The sequence below is a fragment of the Microtus oregoni genome, unplaced genomic scaffold, assembly GCF_018167655.1.
Source record: "Microtus oregoni isolate MIOR12 unplaced genomic scaffold, Mior012 000032F_ref0000030, whole genome shotgun sequence".
NCBI lineage: Eukaryota > Metazoa > Chordata > Mammalia > Rodentia > Cricetidae > Microtus > Microtus oregoni.
The window spans coordinates 9060781-9078865 of record NW_024543091.1 but is presented as its reverse complement, the minus strand read 5'-3'; the positions used below and the strand labels follow the sequence as shown (position 1 = coordinate 9078865).

At 44.7% G+C, this 18085-nt stretch overlaps 1 protein-coding gene across 1 annotated transcript; it reads left to right on the top strand.

Annotated features, from left to right (window-relative positions):
• Nucleotides 1-2524: 2524 nt before the first annotated feature.
• On the top strand, nt 2525-14274 carry LOC121466106 (glutathione S-transferase A2-like). Its single transcript, XM_041679648.1, has 7 exons — nt 2525-2657; nt 5115-5220; nt 8404-8455; nt 9282-9414; nt 10998-11139; nt 13103-13234; nt 14060-14274. Exons 2-7 carry the CDS (start codon nt 5134-5136, stop codon nt 14183-14185), a joined length of 672 nt encoding a protein of 223 aa, XP_041535582.1. The 5' UTR covers nt 2525-2657; nt 5115-5133; the 3' UTR covers nt 14186-14274.
• Nucleotides 14275-18085: the final 3811 nt, after the last annotated feature.

Here is an 18085-nt window from a genome sequence, read left to right as displayed (position 1 = left end):
TAAGTAGCCTGAGGTAAGGGGCCAATCAGTTTTATGACTTATGGAGATCTCTGTGTGATTTTCTTTGGGGCTTGCTGGCTGTGGGGAACTGGGCAGAACAAAAACCCCAACAAGCAGACCCCTTCATGTTACACTTGTCCTCACTGGAACCCCTGACTTCACCCTTTCCATGCAATATCAAATATCCAGGCCCAGTCCTGTCCTGAACATCTTCTGTTGAGGTCTAGCCTGGTGGGTCCTTCTGTTCCTCCTCTCGGCATACCCTCCCCTTCCTCAGGTCTAGCCTGGGCTCTACACAACTGCCCTTGTGTATTCTGATGAGCTCCACTTCCACTGCCATCAACCTCCAGCTCAGGTCAGTATGCACATCTGCACACATGTCAGACCCTTTTCAGCTGTGGGAGGCACAGAGCCCTTGTGCTCACAGATAAGCTCTAGGGAACCAGGAATGCCAAACACACAGGCTTGTCCCTTCAAAGAGAGGGAGGCATTCCCTGTTTCCCACCTAGGAGGCCGGGAAACAAGGGGGTTAACAGCCTAGTGGCCTTTGAGCAATCTGTGTAATGAAGATCATACCGGATCCTCTACATGACCCATATCATGAGCTTGTCAATCTATAGAACTCATGTTTAGGGATAATGTCACTTGTACTTTACAAAGAGTCTTTGTGTAGTCTTGTCTTGTGCTTTATTTGCCCAGGGGATTAATTTATCACCAGGACATTTCTCACCAAATTGTGCTTTGCTTAAGTATGCCCCAAATAAACTACTCAGGGTCAGACTCCCTTCTTCCCTCCCGTGGGTTCTTACTCTGCCTGCTGTGGTGGTTGTAGAGACCCCCGCACACAAACATCTACTATCCCCTGATCCATCCCTCACACACCATATCCAATGTCCGTTCTGTGCCATTCCCACACATTCTGTGATTTGTGCCAACCTGCTGTGTCCACATCAGATACAGAACCAACAAAAGAGTCCCACACACCTAGTTCCCATGGAAAACAATACAAGCAATATGAAAGATGAAGGCAGCATCTTCCCCATGCAAACCCACCAGTCCTATAAAATGTTCTCCAATGAGAATAACCCCAGATCACAGACGTTCTTAATATGGAAATTATGGATTTCACCACAGAATTGGTGGTGTTTAGAGAAGAAAAAAACACAATAAATTTAAAGAGAATAGATGCTTCAGTGATACTCAGGAAAACACATACATAAAACTGATGGAAATAATGAAGACAACCCAGGATTTAAAAAAATGCATTCAATAGAGAGATAGGAATATTCAAGAGAGTTCAAGCTGAAATGAAGGCAGAATTTTAAATCTTAATGATGCAAATAGAAAACTCAGGGGAACATCTTACAAATAAAAGGTTCAAGTAGAAGAAAATTTAGCAAGCCTCAAAGATAAAGTAGAGGAAAGAGGTCACACAATGATTATGAAATTAAAAATACATAAAAGAAACCTTCATGAAATGAGGGACACCATTAATATATTGGCTATTATTTATGGGCACAGATGAAAGATAAGCATCTTTAATAATAAATCATGAGACCTTGTGCCGTGCACATGCGCATCACCCTGGAGGGCAGCACTGCTGCTTTGCCAGCTGTTTGTAGAGCGGTGGAGTGGATTCTACAGCTGAGGAGAAATTAGCAGTGCACACCAGGATACAAAGGGGACAGCCCTGGACACTGGAGGGTGTGCAGACTCAGGCAGTGACACGATCTGTGAAGCCACCGAGGTCAGCAGATAATGATTAATAGCCCGAGACATATGGACCATTGATTATAAAAAATCACAAGTGAACTTGCAGGGCTGTGAATGAACTCAGTGATAGATGCCCTTGTATGTGGATAAGATCCCTGAGTGTGAACTTGGCAGGAATTAACCGTAATTCTCACTGTCTTGTAATGCCATTGCTAATGGTGACATGACAGCTTCCCCACAGCAGGGACTGCAGGGATGCACAGATGCACAGAGACCCAGAGCATGCTGGGACAGTGTGCTGATGGCCATCCAGGTGAAGGTAAGGGTGAATTGTGAAACTCCTTTCTGCCCTTCTGCTCCAGATTAAACAGGACAAAGGTTAAGACAAATAACCTATTATAGGACATTAGCATTCTCATCAGATACAGTAAGCAGGGGACATTGTAACCTGAACTTCAACTTAGCCTTGAAGTTGAGGCAATGTGTTAATTCTGTAATTTAAGGCTACTTCACAAACTTTGCCCCAAATTCAGTAGATATAAGTCGCATCTTATAGCTGAGGGTTCCGTGGTTGACTCTGTGACGTCATTCATGCTTCTAGCTCAGTCCTCCCTCCCGTGTTTCTTCTGTCCTGAGCAATGTGCTTCATTAGGGTTCTTCACAGGAACACGCATGAGAGGTCACTTAGAGACACAGGAGCATTAAACCAATGAAAACTTTAAAGGACTTTCAGGAGAGGGTGGTGGCTTGTGAGCCCCTCCCTGATTCGTCAGCTTTCTACTCTATCATGAAACTCTGGAATCTTGAACTCTGTGTGAGTCCACAGGAGTGGCAGTGGGGCCCCACCCTGCTGGTGAGAATGCTCACCTTATTAAAGTGCTTCCACACTCATCTGGAACAGGAGTTGGGGAGCTGAGCAGAGCAGCCGTCTGGACTCTCACTAGGTCAGTTCTCTCTCTTATAACCTGTGAAATAAGTTCCGTGTCTACATCAATGGAAAATAGCTTTTCAATGTTTTATTTAGCATGCATTAATTGTACAAAAGAGCTACTTTTATTACGTAATTTCCATATATATACATATACATAAATATATACTTTTATCATATTCACTGCTCAGTACCATTGACTTTACCTACATTTGATTCTGGTTCATATGAATTATTTTGTTACTGAATGTTGAGTAGCTAGCAAGCTATCTCTCTTCCTCTGTTTCTTCTCTCTTTCTGTCCTCCTTCCCTTCCTCCATTCCTTAATCCCAATTTCCTCTGTCCTGGTCTTCATTCTTCCCTTCTTCTGTTCCTTTCTTTCTCCTCCTCCTCCAGTGTCACTGAGCTGAGGGTGGCATTTAAGGTATTTAAAAGGGAATCTAAACGCATGGGATTTAGGACAGGGGGGAGTAGACCTGGATTGTGCTCACACACCAGAGAGCAATAACGTTCTTCTCTTGAACTGTGTTCCAGTCTCACAGAGAACGTGCAGATTCCTCTCACTTGAGAACTTGAATTCACCCAGACTCTCCCAGGCCTCCCTCCCAAAGCCCTTCCTTCCCCAGTTTGGATTTCTACCCCATTTGTTTGTGTCCTGTGGATTCTGATTGCTTTGATGATTCTGTTTAAATAGCAGACTAGCAGGTTTCACACTTAGGATTTGTTACTTTATTACAATCTTATTATTGCCAGGCAGCGTACACCTCTATTCCCAGCACTAGGGAGGCAGAGGCAGGTGGATATCTGTGATTTTGAAGCCATCCTGGTCTACATAAGCTAGCTTCATGACAAGAGAAACTTTGTCTCAAAACAGCCCCCGCCCAACCTTATTATTTAATTACAAACAAAACAATCTGTTTTTATATGGTGTTCCCAAGAAAGCAAATGAAACATAAAGTATGAATCTTGAACTATTGAACCCTGAGAAATCAGAGGACTGTGGGCTAAACCTTATACCAAGCAGAAGGATGTCTACTGATGTCCTGTGATCACAAATGTATGTATGAGGAAATGAATGGGACAAAAGAAAACAGTTTAAAATTCTGTAGGAAGACATGGCAGGAAGAAATGAGTCTGTAGAGGAACGAGGTTAAACCCAAACTCTGACCCTTAGCAGTTATACGGCCAACCCTTGCTAAGGTTCAAAGCATTCATCACTAATCTGGAGAAGACCAGCCGACTCTGAGACAGTGTACCCCTCTAAAACCGGGAGGTTAAAGGTTCTGCAGTATGGGGAGGGATCTGAAAGCCTCAGCATTTCAGAGTCCCTCTGAATCCCCAGTATTGAACTCTCCAGGGCAAAGGAGAGTTCACGGAGAAAACAGAGAAAAGCCAACAGAAAGACAAAAAGAACAGAGCATTATACAGTGCTGTAGGAAACTGTCAGGTGCCCAAGAGAAGCAGCTGTGACCTGAGGGCAGGGAGGCTGTGCTTCTTCTAGCCTACAAGGTCACTTCAGCCTTGGGCACTTACACACACACACACACCCACACACACAAACACACACCACACACACACACACACACACACACACACACACACACACACAGAAATGCATACACTCACACACACATCCACTCTCTCACACACATAGACTAACACACACACACAGACAGGCAGAGTCCATTTTAAAATACAGACTCTGAAATATCCAATTATATCACAAGTTGAAGACACTGTCCATGAGCCATGATGTTGACTTACAGCCTACTGAGTAGCAGGACCCAGTATGTGGGTTCCTTGTGCAGGAACTGAGCTGCACTGGCCAGGGTTTCCTCATCACGTGACTGTCTGCACATCTATCTCTCCTGTAGAATGGAAACAGGGGCAGCTCCTCACCTGCAAACTCTGTGGTGATTACATGCAGTTCACATGAGCAACTGCCCGTTATGTGCTGTGCACCAAAGGCAGTGACTCCCTGAGGTATGAAGTGGATGCATCAACTACCGCCTTCTGGACCCTAGAACAGGATCCAGTCTAGAGGTGGAAAACAGACCTGCATCCAGGAGATGGGCCCTTCTCCTGTGGGAAGAATAAGTGTTTAGCACAGGCAGGGCGACATGAAGCCTTCAAAAGCTTCTGAACTAGCAACCTAGGGACCAAAAGGCTGGGGAGGGACTTTGTCTCATCCCCTCCATGATGGCTCTGCTTTCTGAAGCTCAACAGGGTCCCAGTCCTTCACCACTATAGGTCCAGGATGCTCTGTCTATGTCCTCAAAGTGAAGGCACATGACCAGCTGAGACCTGTTTGTTGCAATTGCAGGTTGGCACTCATTGACGGGTGAGAGATTAGTCAGTAGACCTTCCTGGGCCCCTGCAAAAGAAGGCAGACGGCCCTTCCCTAGTGCTGTATTACTGACCATATCCCCGAGCGCAATCTCCCAGGATTGATCTCTTTGCTTTCCATTCACAGTGAAACCACAGCTGCAGCCATGGCTGGGAAGCCCGTGCTTCACTACTTCAATGGCCGGGGCAGGATGGAGTGCATCAGGTGGCTCCTGGCTGCAGCAGGGGTGGAGGTAGGTTGTGCATTGCTCTTCTGTGCCAGGACCTAAGATAAGTCTAAATACTTCTCTAAGCTGAAAGGCTCCACACAAGGAAATTTGGATACAGTTTTACGTTATGGTAGTGTTCTTGGTGCCCACGACTCTGCCAAGACCAAGATGGTTAGAACTATAATTATGCCTCAGTCAACCCTTACACTAAGTATGCCCCTTGATCAACCAGGCCACACGCTACATGCCTGTGGGGGATAATGGGAACATACCCAATGTGCTCAGCCACCACCAGGACCTTAATGCAGGGCTAAGCCTGGAATGGTTGAAGAACCCGTAAGTAGATCTCCTGGTGGAAGATGCCCCCTTTCCTGTTAAAACGTGAACACCAACCCCACAAAAAAATGATAGTCATCTTGTATTAAGAAGGAAATGGACTGATTTGAACAAATGAAAATTTTACTTTGCTCTGTACCAAAGAACACACTCATATTAAAAGATGCTTTCTTTTTTTTTTAAAAAAAGATTTATTTATTTATTATGTGTATGACATTCTGCCTCCATGTATGCCCGCATGCCAGAAGATTGCACAAGATTACATTACAGATGGTTGTGAGCCACAATAATGTTGCTGGGAATTGAACTCAGGACCTCTGGAAGAGCAACCAGTGCTCTTAACCACTGAGCCATCTCTCCAGCCCCAACAATGCTTCTGATAGAGGAGAATCAAATAGTTATTTGGTTACTTTTTTATTTGAATTGAATAAAGTTACAAAATAGGGACATATAGAAATATAAATTTGAATTCTGATCATTAGACGATACTAATTGCTTATTGCATGTTATGGTATGATATTTTGATTTTAAGTCTGACACTGTGCTTTCAAAAAGAGTACTTACACTTGGATATTCACGGTAAAGTATTCGTGATGGAACGTTTGGCACCTCAAGTCTGACATTAAAATCAGAGTCACAGAGAAGTTGGGCTGAAATGAACCCGGTGGACATTACCTGGGGACTATTGGACCTGGTGATTGACAGGTGGAGGATCTTTTCATCTTGTGTGTAGTTTTACAGAGTAGAACCAGAAATTTCCATGGTAAGAATGGTTTCAAGGGGACAGGAGACTGAAGTGATGGCTCAGTGGTCAAAACCCCATGGTGTCCTGCAGAGCGCCCACACAGGCTGCTCACAACTGCCCGTTGTTCTAGCCTCAGAGGGTGCCCACGCCTCTGGCCTGCACTCCTATAATATAAAAACTATGAAAAGGGTAAATTATACAAGAGATGTTCAATGGAGTTAAGTTAAAGATAAACAGGACAAATGGGAGCCCTGACACAGGAGACAGACACACCTCCTGCCACAGTCCAGCACACTCAGTAATCAGTTTGTAGAGACTTTCAAATGCTAGGTCCGCAGCGGTTGGAGGGTATAGGTAGGATGTAAACCAGAGGTGCCATCTTCAGGTGGCCCCACGTCTGTGAGCTTTGAGGAAAGTGTGAGAGAGTGGTCCAAGTGAGTGTGGAAGCAACATTCTGAGGTTAATTTATTTTTCAGCTTTAAAGCAGAAAATTCAGAGGTGTCACTGGGAAGAACACTTCCCAGCTCACTCCAGGGGAGCTCACCAATTTTTATTTCCTGAGAGGAAGTCCTGGAAGCTACTGAGATCTTGTCCTCCTCAGTCAGGAGCAGAATGGGAAGGTTAAATGATGAAGTAGTGTCCTGTGTTGGCGGCTTTGGTGTCTTCCTCAGAGTCATGGCAACGTGTTTCCCTCTGCTGTTGAATCCACCTCCAATCCTAACCGAACAGGGCTTCAGCTGATCCTTTCTGAATGAAGGAGGGCATAAGAACCGAGACACGCTAGTGCCAACCCAGGAGGATTCGTTAAGTACATGAATAGTTGGTTGCCAGTGTCTGTACACCAGCTCTGTGGCTCAGGGGATGCTCTAAGCCACAGAACTGTTGATTCATCTCATGAGAAGGAGGTACGGTGTCTGCACAAGCCTTCCTCTTCCGTGTCCATAGTGACTGAGAAGGCAGTGGACTGAGACAGCTAGAGACCCTGGCTCAGTCCTTACAGCTCAGTGTGCCCACAGGCTGCCATTGTCATCATCCCCCTCACACCCATCAAGCCTCTCACAGTTCAGCCACCTCTGTGATGACTGTCACCACTCCCTGCACCTCTCTGAGTGCTGTGCACGTTGTTGACGTCATTTCATTGTCTGTCAGTCCAATCTGTGGGGTTATGGGATCGTCAGCACACTGTCTCACCACGCAGGCTAGAAGCTGATTTTCAGCCTTTCACATCTGAAAAATTTCTTTAATCTGTGGAAGGAACAAAGTGGTTTAAATTACTCTAGATGGCTGGAGAGATGGCTGGTGGTTAAAGATTAAGCCACACGGGTTCAGATCCCAGGAACCAATATAAAAGTCCAGAATAGACCGTCATTGGGTAGGTGTACCCTGACACACAAGCATGTAATTTTCATAAGCAAAACAAATAAGTATTTTTAAAACAGAATAACAGCCCCACAATGTAAGCAACTTGCTGTGGGGCTAGAGTAGTGGTTTGGCTTCTAAAATCCTTACTGCACATGCAGACAACCTTCTAATTCTCCCAGCTCCCATACATGAGAGCTAATAACTGCCCGTCACACCATCTCTAATGGAATCTCTATTCTCTGTCCTCTATGCACTCTCACTTCCGAGATGCATGTATTCCCAAATACAAGACTACACACACACACACACACACACACACACACACACACACACACACACTTAAAATTAGCAATACTAAATCTTAAAGAAAAAAATACCTCAGGTGATCATGGGGACTATGAAAGGCCATGATGAAGACATAGAAACTTCTATTCTATATTCACTAGAGTTGGCTTTCCTGAGAGCCCAAAACCTCAATCTCCCAGTGCTGGTCCGCTAGTGAGATCACTCTCTTCTTAGGACTGAAGCATGAACATGGTGGGTCAGGTTGGAGGAACACTACAGTAATGAGCAGCGTGTAATGATGGACACCTTTGCTTGATGGGTTTACTCTGAATTTCCATGTGGTCACGATCAGATCCTTCATATCTACTGCAAGTCTCAACTCAGGCAGACACAATACCAACAAGGGAGCTTTCAATTTCAAAATTCTACAGTGATACAGAACGAGCTAATGAGAATGCATTTACTTTTTCTGCTTTCAGTTTGAAGAGAAGTTTATAGAAACCCCAGCAGAGATGGAAAAGTTAATCAAAGGTAACACCAAGTGTCCTCCATGTGGTGCCTATTAGAAGGTTTACCAGAAAGTAATGTTGCCGGGTGATGTTGGCGGGTGATGGGTGGGAACAGTCAGGAACGGCAGAGGGATGTGATGGAGGTGGTGGGGCTCCTTGAAGGGTCTGAAAATGGAGACAGTGATAAAAGTGGAATGAAGATTTCTACAAGAATTTGTCTGGGGACTTGGGAATAAATGTTTTCTCACTTTTTCTGCATCAGAGTGAGCAATTTTATTCAAGCTCTCTCTCACTGACTTATTCAGGCAGGGTTCCACACACAAGGTCCAATAACCACACAGGTACGTGGCCATTGATTAAATCACAGGAGGAAAAACAGCTGGGATGATTGTCTTGAGCGTTTCCAACATAGCTACTGACGAGTCACTATCACCACACAAGAACAGGCTGGAGGAACTCATGGTGGCTAACTGCGTAAGAAAATGTCACACATCACCTTAATGTCATGACGATGATGAGATTGTCAAGGACTAGTTCTGCTTTCATGGGGGCCTCTGCTGTCGCTCCTTATCTTCCATATGTATCCAGGGACATGAACTGACATGAAAACATGTACTAGAAATATAATATGTGTCCGGATAGGAAATAAAAATGGATGTGAGAAGCTCCAAAGCCCAAGGATATGTGTGAGGAAACAGAAACTTAAAGTAAATGGGATTTAGCTTGAAAAACTGAGAGCCAATCAATTATCTTTCCTTTGCGTGATCAGACACTTCAATACATGTTTTGTGCTCCTGAGAAGTGAGACTTGAAAAACCTCAGAGACCTTTTCCTTTCTTCTTTCACAGACGGGAGTTTGATGTTTCAGCAAATACCCATGGTGGAGATTGATGGGATGAAGCTGGTACAGACCAGAGCCATTCTCAACTACATTGCCACCAAATACAACCTCTATGGGAAGGACGCGAAGGAGAGAGTCCTGTACGGTATATTTCCTGTTATTACTCCAAGGGGAAACAAAGGAAGGATTTGGGTCCCTCCATGAAAGTGCAAGAGGGTGGCAGGGTTTATGTCTAGGAGCAGGCTAGTTATACCACTTAGGCCAAGTAAGGAAGAGTCCATGGAGGAGAGGGAAGGGCACATGGGGTGGATGCAGGTGAGTGTGGCTACAGCCGAGGATGATGTTGTCAGCACAGCACAGGGACAGAATTGCAAACACGGTGGCCAAGATCTGAGCATAGGGGAGCCATGAATCCTTCACTCCTGAACCATTGTGTAGGAATATTGCTGTTGATCAAAAGTTAAACATGATGGTAGGCAGGAATCCCAGTGCAGAAAAGATTTGTCAATGGGAAATAGAAACTGGGCTGTAACAGTGTGTGTATAGATATACTCCTAGCAGCATTATTTATAATTTTCTCATGGTGGAATCAGCCATGATATTCAGTAAAAATGAAAGAGGAGCACAGTATATGATTTTAGCCGTGAACATACATGAAGGGGTGAAGGAAGCAATATAGAGGTCAAGAATAAACATTGCATAATGTTTAGTGAGCCGATTCCAGGGCACATGTTCCTGGCTCTGGTAATATGAAATGTACCCGAACTTCCCCTGGATAAGGAGGAAGCAGATAAGTCCTCCTGCAGCAGCTGCCACAGTGGCAGGATTGGGGTCAGAGGGAGTGAGGATCAGACTCTGCTAACATAGGAGGATGTCAGCAGTCTTAGAATGCAATAGATGCACTGGAACACAGAATACTACCTTTGCAGGGTCAACACCGGAAGTGTATGGAAGTGTGACATTGAACTCTCCCCAAAGCACCTTGTGAAATACAGTTTTGAAGAAGGGATGCATGTGTCTCTGTGTCTGTGTGCTGTGGTTGAAATGAGTGAAGAAATAGGCACGTCTTGACAAATGTTTGCAAGGCCAGAATGCACCTGCAGTGTGAGTTGTTGTGACAAACGGGTGGAGAACATCCAACACTGACCTAGATGCCCCTGAGCAGAATGAGAGATGTTCCGAGATGCAGCTGGCGCTCAGGAAGTGTTCTGTTTTGAGCTTATCTGGGAGATAGCTTGTTTGCTCTAAGAATCTATGCTTAGTCTTTGAGAACAAATCACGTCAAATAGAGAGAGAGACAGAGAGAGACATAGAGAGAGACAAACACACACACACACACACACACACACACACACAGAGAGAGAGAGAGAGAGAGAGAGAGAGAGAGAGAGAGAGAGAGAGACTGAGTGCCCTCTGTAGAATTTGATGGCTATCTTCCGGACGCCACCAAGTATATCACGACTGAATCTGTAGAAGGACCAGTGATCAGTGATGCTCTTTGTCCTTGGGTTTGGCAATGTGTGGGTTTGAAAAATTCTAAAAGTGTATCAGAGCTGTACCAGAGGGAAAGTTAATATATCTATTAAACAGAAAAGATAATGACTGGTTAAAAGTGAGGAAATTTGCAACTAGTTTCAGTGTAAATTTCTCAGATATTTAGATTAAAATATAAAATAGTGAATCCCTGAAAACCATTGACCATATGGAAAATTTTGTCTTTCAGGATCGACATGTATACAGAGGGTATTTTAGATCTCACTGAAATGATGCTGCAAGTGGTCATATGTCCACCAGACCAAAGAGAAGCCAAGATCTCCTTGATAAAAGACAAGACCAAAAACCGGTACTTGCCTGCCTATGAAAAAGTAAGTAGGCTGTTTGAAGTCTGGCTGGGTACACTGAGTTCCCAGGACAAGAGAAACACAGAGGTTGGGAAGGACAGGGTGCTGCCTCACTGACCTTCCATGAGCCTCCCTGTGCAGCTCCCTGCTCACAGGACGCTGTATAAAAATGGCCTGTGAAGGGGCACTGCATGGTCACGCCAACCTAGTGGTCCACATTCAACAGGGTTCAAGGTCATAACCAGACCTGACCTGTGGAAGGCTGAGCCACACCAGAGATGGACATAGATCCTGCAGACACACTGGACTTCAATTCCAGGGCAAACTGCAGAAAAACACAGATGGGAAAATACTCTGTCACATCACACAGGGGGCCCAGAGAGCCACTGGCTGTCAGGAGAAGAGGAGAGAGTTTCAAAGACAGAGGAGAAGAACCTGACCTAGGACAGTGATGTAGGCAGAGGAGGAGGCTGATGAAGGGATGTAAAGGAACACTGGCCTGCAGGAGTTAGGGTCACAGATGTCAGGCTTGGGAGGAGAGCTATGCACATCCACACATGAAGGGGTGTTCGTGTACATGTGTTGTCTCTCTTAGTCAGGGCTTCTCTTTGGAGGATGGTCAAGAACACTTCAGACAGATTTGATCTTCTGTCAAGTAAAGCTAAGAACAAAGCTCTGATTCTACAGGATTAGGGATCCTACACATTCCTCAGAGACCCGACATTGACCCCATTATAATTCACTGAACGTTCCCTCACAGCTGCCTCTGCTCTGTGGAAGCAGTGAGGGATTTAGGAGCCATCAGGTCCCCACAGAGACCTCTGGAGTGAAGACCCTGTCTCACAGGACACAATGTCAAGCTCTCACAGCTTGAATCATCTCTGGTGTGTGAATCATGATTTTCAGGAACACAGTAAACTCTACTGAGAACGTTCGATGCTTCCTTTTCTAGTTTATTGTTTTTTTTCTTTCCTTCTTTTTCTTTTCTTTACAACAGGATTTCTGTATTTCGTAGCACTGGCTCTATTGGAACTCTTCTGTGGACTGGCCTCAAGCTCCCAGAAATCCACCTGCCTCAGCATCTTGAGTGCTGGAATTAAATGTGTGTGCCACTATGCCTGGCTTTGTTTCTGACTGTGGTCATTATATTTTTTTTCTCTGTAGACATTTACAGTGTGATAAGGTGACCAAAAAGCATTTTAATTCTTCTCTACTTGTAGCTCATGCTGTAGCCAGTGCTTGTCCTTTAGGATATCTGTGATTTTCATATTGCTGGGATATTTAAGTAAATGTCATAAACTGCAACTAAGACAGTTCTATTATTAAATCTTCTCACAACCAGAAATGTTAAATAAATAGCCAAAATCAGATAGGAAGATTAGTCCCATTTGGTGTTGGCATGCTTGTCTGTCCTTACAAAGATACTGAGACTCCGACTCAGTTTCCCCTGTACAATTCAGCTCAGTCAGTCATGATAAAGTGAAGGTTGGGAGTCAGAGCCGATGCTGTACAGGGAGGATGTATTGTAGCTCAGCCAGGTGTACTTCAGATTCCAGAGAACTGAGGAGAGCAGACACAGGAGAGGACAGACACAGGGCGTTCTCTGGTGACTGATGTTCCCTGCAGATGAGGCCTCTGCCCACGGGTCTGAACAGACAAGACAGGGAGACGAATATCCTGAACTTCCGGTGCTCAAACTTAGGGGAGGAGCCATGATGTGCAAGGGGCTAAGCCCTTATCCCATGTGGGAAATGTACATAGGGTGGCGGTGTGAAGGTCATGGTATGTGCAATGACAGAGAAAGGTCACCTGAGCTTTAGCGAGGAGGTCGCGTGCCTGACTCTCATGTGCCTCTTGCATCATAGGCCCGAGTCTGCAGTTGTATACCTGCCAGGAAGAGTCAGAGACTCCATTGGGAGACTTGGGAACGGGTAATGGCCCCAGTCCAACTGTGTATTTTCATAATCTGTCTCCTTTAATTTGGCAGGTCTTGAAGAGCCACGGACAAGACTACCTTGTTGGTAACAGGCTGACCAGGGTGGACATTCACCTGCTGGAAGTTCTCCTCTATGTTGAAGAGCTTGACTCCAGCCTTCTGGCCCCTTTTCCCCTGCTGAAGGTGAGATCACCTCAGAGAGGCAGCCGCACATACATGCCTCTGAGAATATAATGGTGGCCTGGGGGCTGCTGAGGGCCTACACTTTGGTCTCCATACTGAGCACCAGACACTGGTTTCAGGCATGAAAATAAACTTTTTGTGAATGGAGATTTGAAGCTGGTACCACAAGAATATATGTTGCATTGAGAAAGAGGCAGGACCCCACAGCTTTCTGCCATACCCCTATTCCTTGCAGACTGCTTCTGGCCTTCATCTTCCATGTTATGTGGCCTGTCTCTGCACACATATTGTGGGAGCAGGTCTCTGTCATGCTGACCCTTCGTCAGCTCTGACTTCTCTGCACTGTGCCTCCTTCTCCATTGTCCCCATCATGCTCCCCCCCCCCCCCCCCCCCCCCCCCCCCGCGTGACACCATCCTTATCTCCAGTGTGAAAACTGACTAAGTTATTCCTGGTCAGACTTTGATCTTTTCTGCCCCCAGTTCAAACTCAGTTTTTCACGTCTTCACTTTGCTTTGTTATTTTCTGCTTTCACACCTGAGAGACACAGGGCTCTGTGCTCTGTATTACAAAACTACATCTCAGTGTGTGTCCAGGGAACTCTGGAGAAGGCAATTGGATGTCAAAGGAGGTCTTAAGGAAATTATGCTGAGCTGTGGTTTCTAGCTCATGGATTTGTCGTTCTTCTCATGTCTACACAGGACCTGTTGCATGGACGCAGTTGGTCGTGTTGGCGGGGGGGGGGGGGGGGGGGGGAGGGGCTCATGTGTTACGGACTGTGTACTTGAGCTGTTCTGACTCTCAGGCTGTGTTTTCTGGATTACAGGCCCTGAAGAGCAGAATCAGCAGCCTGCCCAATGTGAAAAAGTTCCTGCAGCCTGGCAGCCAGAGAAAACCTCCGCCTGACATTAAAAAAATTGAAGAGGCAATGAAGCTTTTCAACTTTAAGTAAAGCTGCATTGTTAGAATCCACAGACACCAGTCACTGATGTTATTAAATAATAAAGAACAATTGTTCATCCTGGTTCTTGTGATATAATAATTATCATCAAATGGTATGTGTATCTCATGTCTTCAACCTGTTGAGCTGGGATTGCAGACATCACTGAGGAAGAAGAAGGCAAACAAAAATCACTACAAATAAAAGCAAAGCTTGTAAAAGTGAGGAAAAGCTAAAGAAGAAGAACACTAATATTAGGAAAGAATTGACTAAAAACATTGTAGAATTACCCAAAATGTTTAAAAATAAAGTTAATGTGCAAAATAAAGAAATTAAAAGAAAAAATGGGAAAAATAAAGAAGAAAAATTTAAGGTCCAAAAATGAAGAAAGAAAGAAAGAAAGAAAGAAAGAGAGAGAAAGAAAGAAAGAAAGTTGTAGGAAAAGAAAGACTGTAAGTTGGGGAAGCAGAAATTGGGTAACTAGTAAAAGGTTTTTTGTTTTTTTTAAGAAGGAAAAGGTAGCAGAGAAAACAAAATTAAAATTTAAGTTAGTGAGGAAGAATCCGGAGTGCTAGCTAAGAGGTGACAGACACAGCTGCTCTTGCCGAGGACCCAGGTTAGGGCACTGCATCTACAGGACATCTCACTACCATCTGTCACTCCAGCTCCAGAGAACCTGATGTCCTCCTCTGGCCTCTGTGGTCACTGGACACCCGTGATACACATACATACCTGTAGGCAAAACACCTCAACACACAAAACGAAAATTTAAGTTATTTTAATGGTAAAAGCAAAAGAACAGGAAAACACACATTCCAGCAAAAATAACAATAACAGAAAATTTCCTTGAAAAAGCTCTGTCTTTAGTCAAGTGGAGTGGTACAGGCCTTTAATCCCAGCCCTTATGAGGCAGAACTACAGGATCCTCTGTGAGTTTGAGGCCAGCCTGGTCTATATGATGAGTTCCAGGACAGCCAGAGCTACAGAATGGTGATACCTTCTCTCAAAAAATTCAGAAGAATATTATGTCCTTGCCTGGTGTGGGAAAATTGTCTGTTTTCTGTCAATCACGTTTTAAATAAATGCTGATAGGCCAGGCAGGAAGTATAGGTGGGTCAACCAGACAGGAAGTAGAGGCAGGGCGATGAGAACAGGAGTATTCTGGGAAGTAGGAAGCTCACTCCGCAATTCTGCCCAGACCACAGAAGAAGCAAGATGTAAGCTACCCCACTGAGAAAGGTACCGAGCCATGTGACTAACAAAGATATTAGTAATAGGTTAATATAAGCTACAAGAGCTAATAAGTAGCCTGAGGTAATGGGCCAATCAGTTTTATGACTTATGGAGATCTCTGTGTGATTTTCTTTGGGGCTTGCTGGCTGTGGGGAACTGGGCAGAACAAAAACCCCAACAAGCAGACCCCTTCATGTTACACTTGTCCTCACTGGAACCCATGACTTCACCCTTTCCATGCAATATCAAATATCCAGGCCCAGTCCTGTCCTGAACATCTTCTGTTGAGGTCTAGCCCGGTGGGTCCTTCTGTTCCTCCTCTCGGCATACCCTCCCCTTCCTCAGTTCTAGCCTGGGGTCCACACCACTGCCCTGGTGTATTCTGATGAGCTCCACTTCCACTGCCATCAACCTCCAGCTCAGGTCAGTATGCACATCTGCACACACGTCAGACCCTCCCCAGCTGTGGGAGGCACAGAGCCCTTATGCTCACAGATAAGCTCTAGGGAACCAGGAATGCCAAACACACAGGGTTGTCCCTTTAAAGAGAGGGAGGCATTCCCTGTTTCCCACCCAGGAGGCTGGGAAACATTGTGGTTAACAGCCTGGTGGCCTTTGAGCAATCTGTGTAATGAAGATCATACCGGATCCTCTACATGACCCATATCATGAGCTTGTCAATCTATAGAACCCATGTTTAGGGATAATGTCACTTGTACTTTACAAAGAGTCTTTGTGTAGTCTTGTCTTGTGCTTTATTTGCCCAGGGGATTAATTTATCACCAGGACATTTCTCACCAAATTGTGCTTTGCTTAAGTATGCCCCAAATAAACTACTCAGGGTCAGACTCCCTTCTTCCCTCCTGTGGGTTCTTACTCTGCTGGTTGTAGAGACCCCCGCACACAAACATCTACTATCCCCTGATCCATCCCTCACACACCATATCCAATGTCCGTTCTGTGCCATTCCCACACATTCTGTGATTTGTGCCAACCTGCTGTGTCCACATCAGATACAGAACCAACAAAAGAGTCCCACACACCTAGTTCCCATGGAAAACAATACAAGCAATATGAAAGATGAAGGCAGCATCTTCCCCATGCAAACCCACCAGTCCTATAAAATGTTCTCCAATGAGAATAACCCCAGATCACAGACGTTCTTAATATGGAAATTATGGATTTCACCACAGAATTGGTGGTGTTTAGAGAAGAAAAAAACACAATAAATTTAAAGAGAATAGATGCTTCAGTGATGCTCAGGAAAACACATACATAAAACTGATGGAAATAATGAAGACAACCCAGGATTTAAAAAATGCATTCAATAGAGAGATAGGAATATTCAAGAGAGTTCAAGCTGAAATGAAGGCAGAATTTTAAATCTTAATGATGCAAATAGAAAACTCAGGGGAACATCTTACAAATAGAATGGTTCAAGTAGAAGAAACTTTAGCAAGCCTCAAAGATAAAGTAGAGGAAAGAGGTCACACAATGATTATGAAATTAAAAATACATAAAAGAAACCTTCATGAAATGAGGGACACCATTAATATATTGGTTATTATTTATGGGCACAGATGAAAGACAAGCATCCCAGGACAAAAAAAAAAATATATATATATATATATATGGCTTTAATCACAAATCATGAGACCCTGTGCTGTGCACATGCGCATCACCCTGGAGGGCAGCACTGTTGCTTTGCCAGCTGTTTGTAGAGCAGTGGAGTGGATTCTACAGCTGAGGAGAAATTAGCAGTGCACACCAGGATACAAAGGGGCCAGCCCTGGACACTGGAGGGTGTGCAGACTCGGGCAGTGACATGCATCTCTGAAGCCACCGAGGTCAGCATGCAATGATTAATAGCCCGCGATCTATGAACCAATGATTATAACTAAAATCCCAAGTGAGCTTGCAGGGCTGTGAATGAAGTCAGTGATAGATGCCCTTGTATGTGGATAAGATCCCTGAGTGTGAACTTGGCAGGAGGTAACCGTAATTCTCACTGTCTTGTAATGCCATTGCTAATGGTGACATGACAGCTTCCCCACAGCAGGAACTGCAGGGATGCACAGATGCACAGAGACCCAGAGCATGCTGGGACAGTGTGCTGATGGCCATCCAGGTGAAGGTAAGGGTGAATTGTGAAACTCCTTTCTGCCCTTCTGCTCCAGATTAAAACAGGACAAAGGTTAAGACAAATAATCTATTATAGGACATTAGCATTCTCATCAGATACAGTAAGCAGGGGACATTGTAACCTGAACTTCAACTTAGCCTTGAAGTTGAGACAATGGGTTAATTCTGTAATTTAAGGCTACTTCACAAACTTTCCCCCAAATTCAGTAGATATAAGTCGCAACTTATCATAGCTGAGGGTTCCGTGGTTGACTCTGTGACATCATTCATGCTTCTAGCTCAGTCCTCCCTCCCGTGTTTCTTCTGTCCTGAGCAATGTGCTTCATTAGGGTTCTTCACGGGAACACGCATGAGAGGTCACTTAGAGAAACAGGAGCATTAAACCAATGAAAATCTTGAAGGACTTTAGATCTTCAGGAGAGGGTGGTGGCTTGTGAGCCCCTCCCTAATTCGTCAGCTTTCTACTCTATCATGAAACTCTGGAATCTTGAACTCTGTGTGAGTCCACAGGAGTGGCAGTGGAGCCCCACCCTGTTG

Coding starts and splice junctions, on each gene's coding strand:
- LOC121466106 (XM_041679648.1), top strand. CDS start 5,134: ATGGCTGGGAAGCCCGTGCTTCACTACTTCAATGGCCGGGGCAGGATG. Junction 8,456..9,281: donor GATGGAAAAGTTAATCAAAG/GTAACACCAAGT, acceptor CTTCTTTCACAG/ACGGGAGTTTGATGTTTCAG. Junction 11,140..13,102: donor ACTTGCCTGCCTATGAAAAA/GTAAGTAGGCTG, acceptor TTAATTTGGCAG/GTCTTGAAGAGCCACGGACA.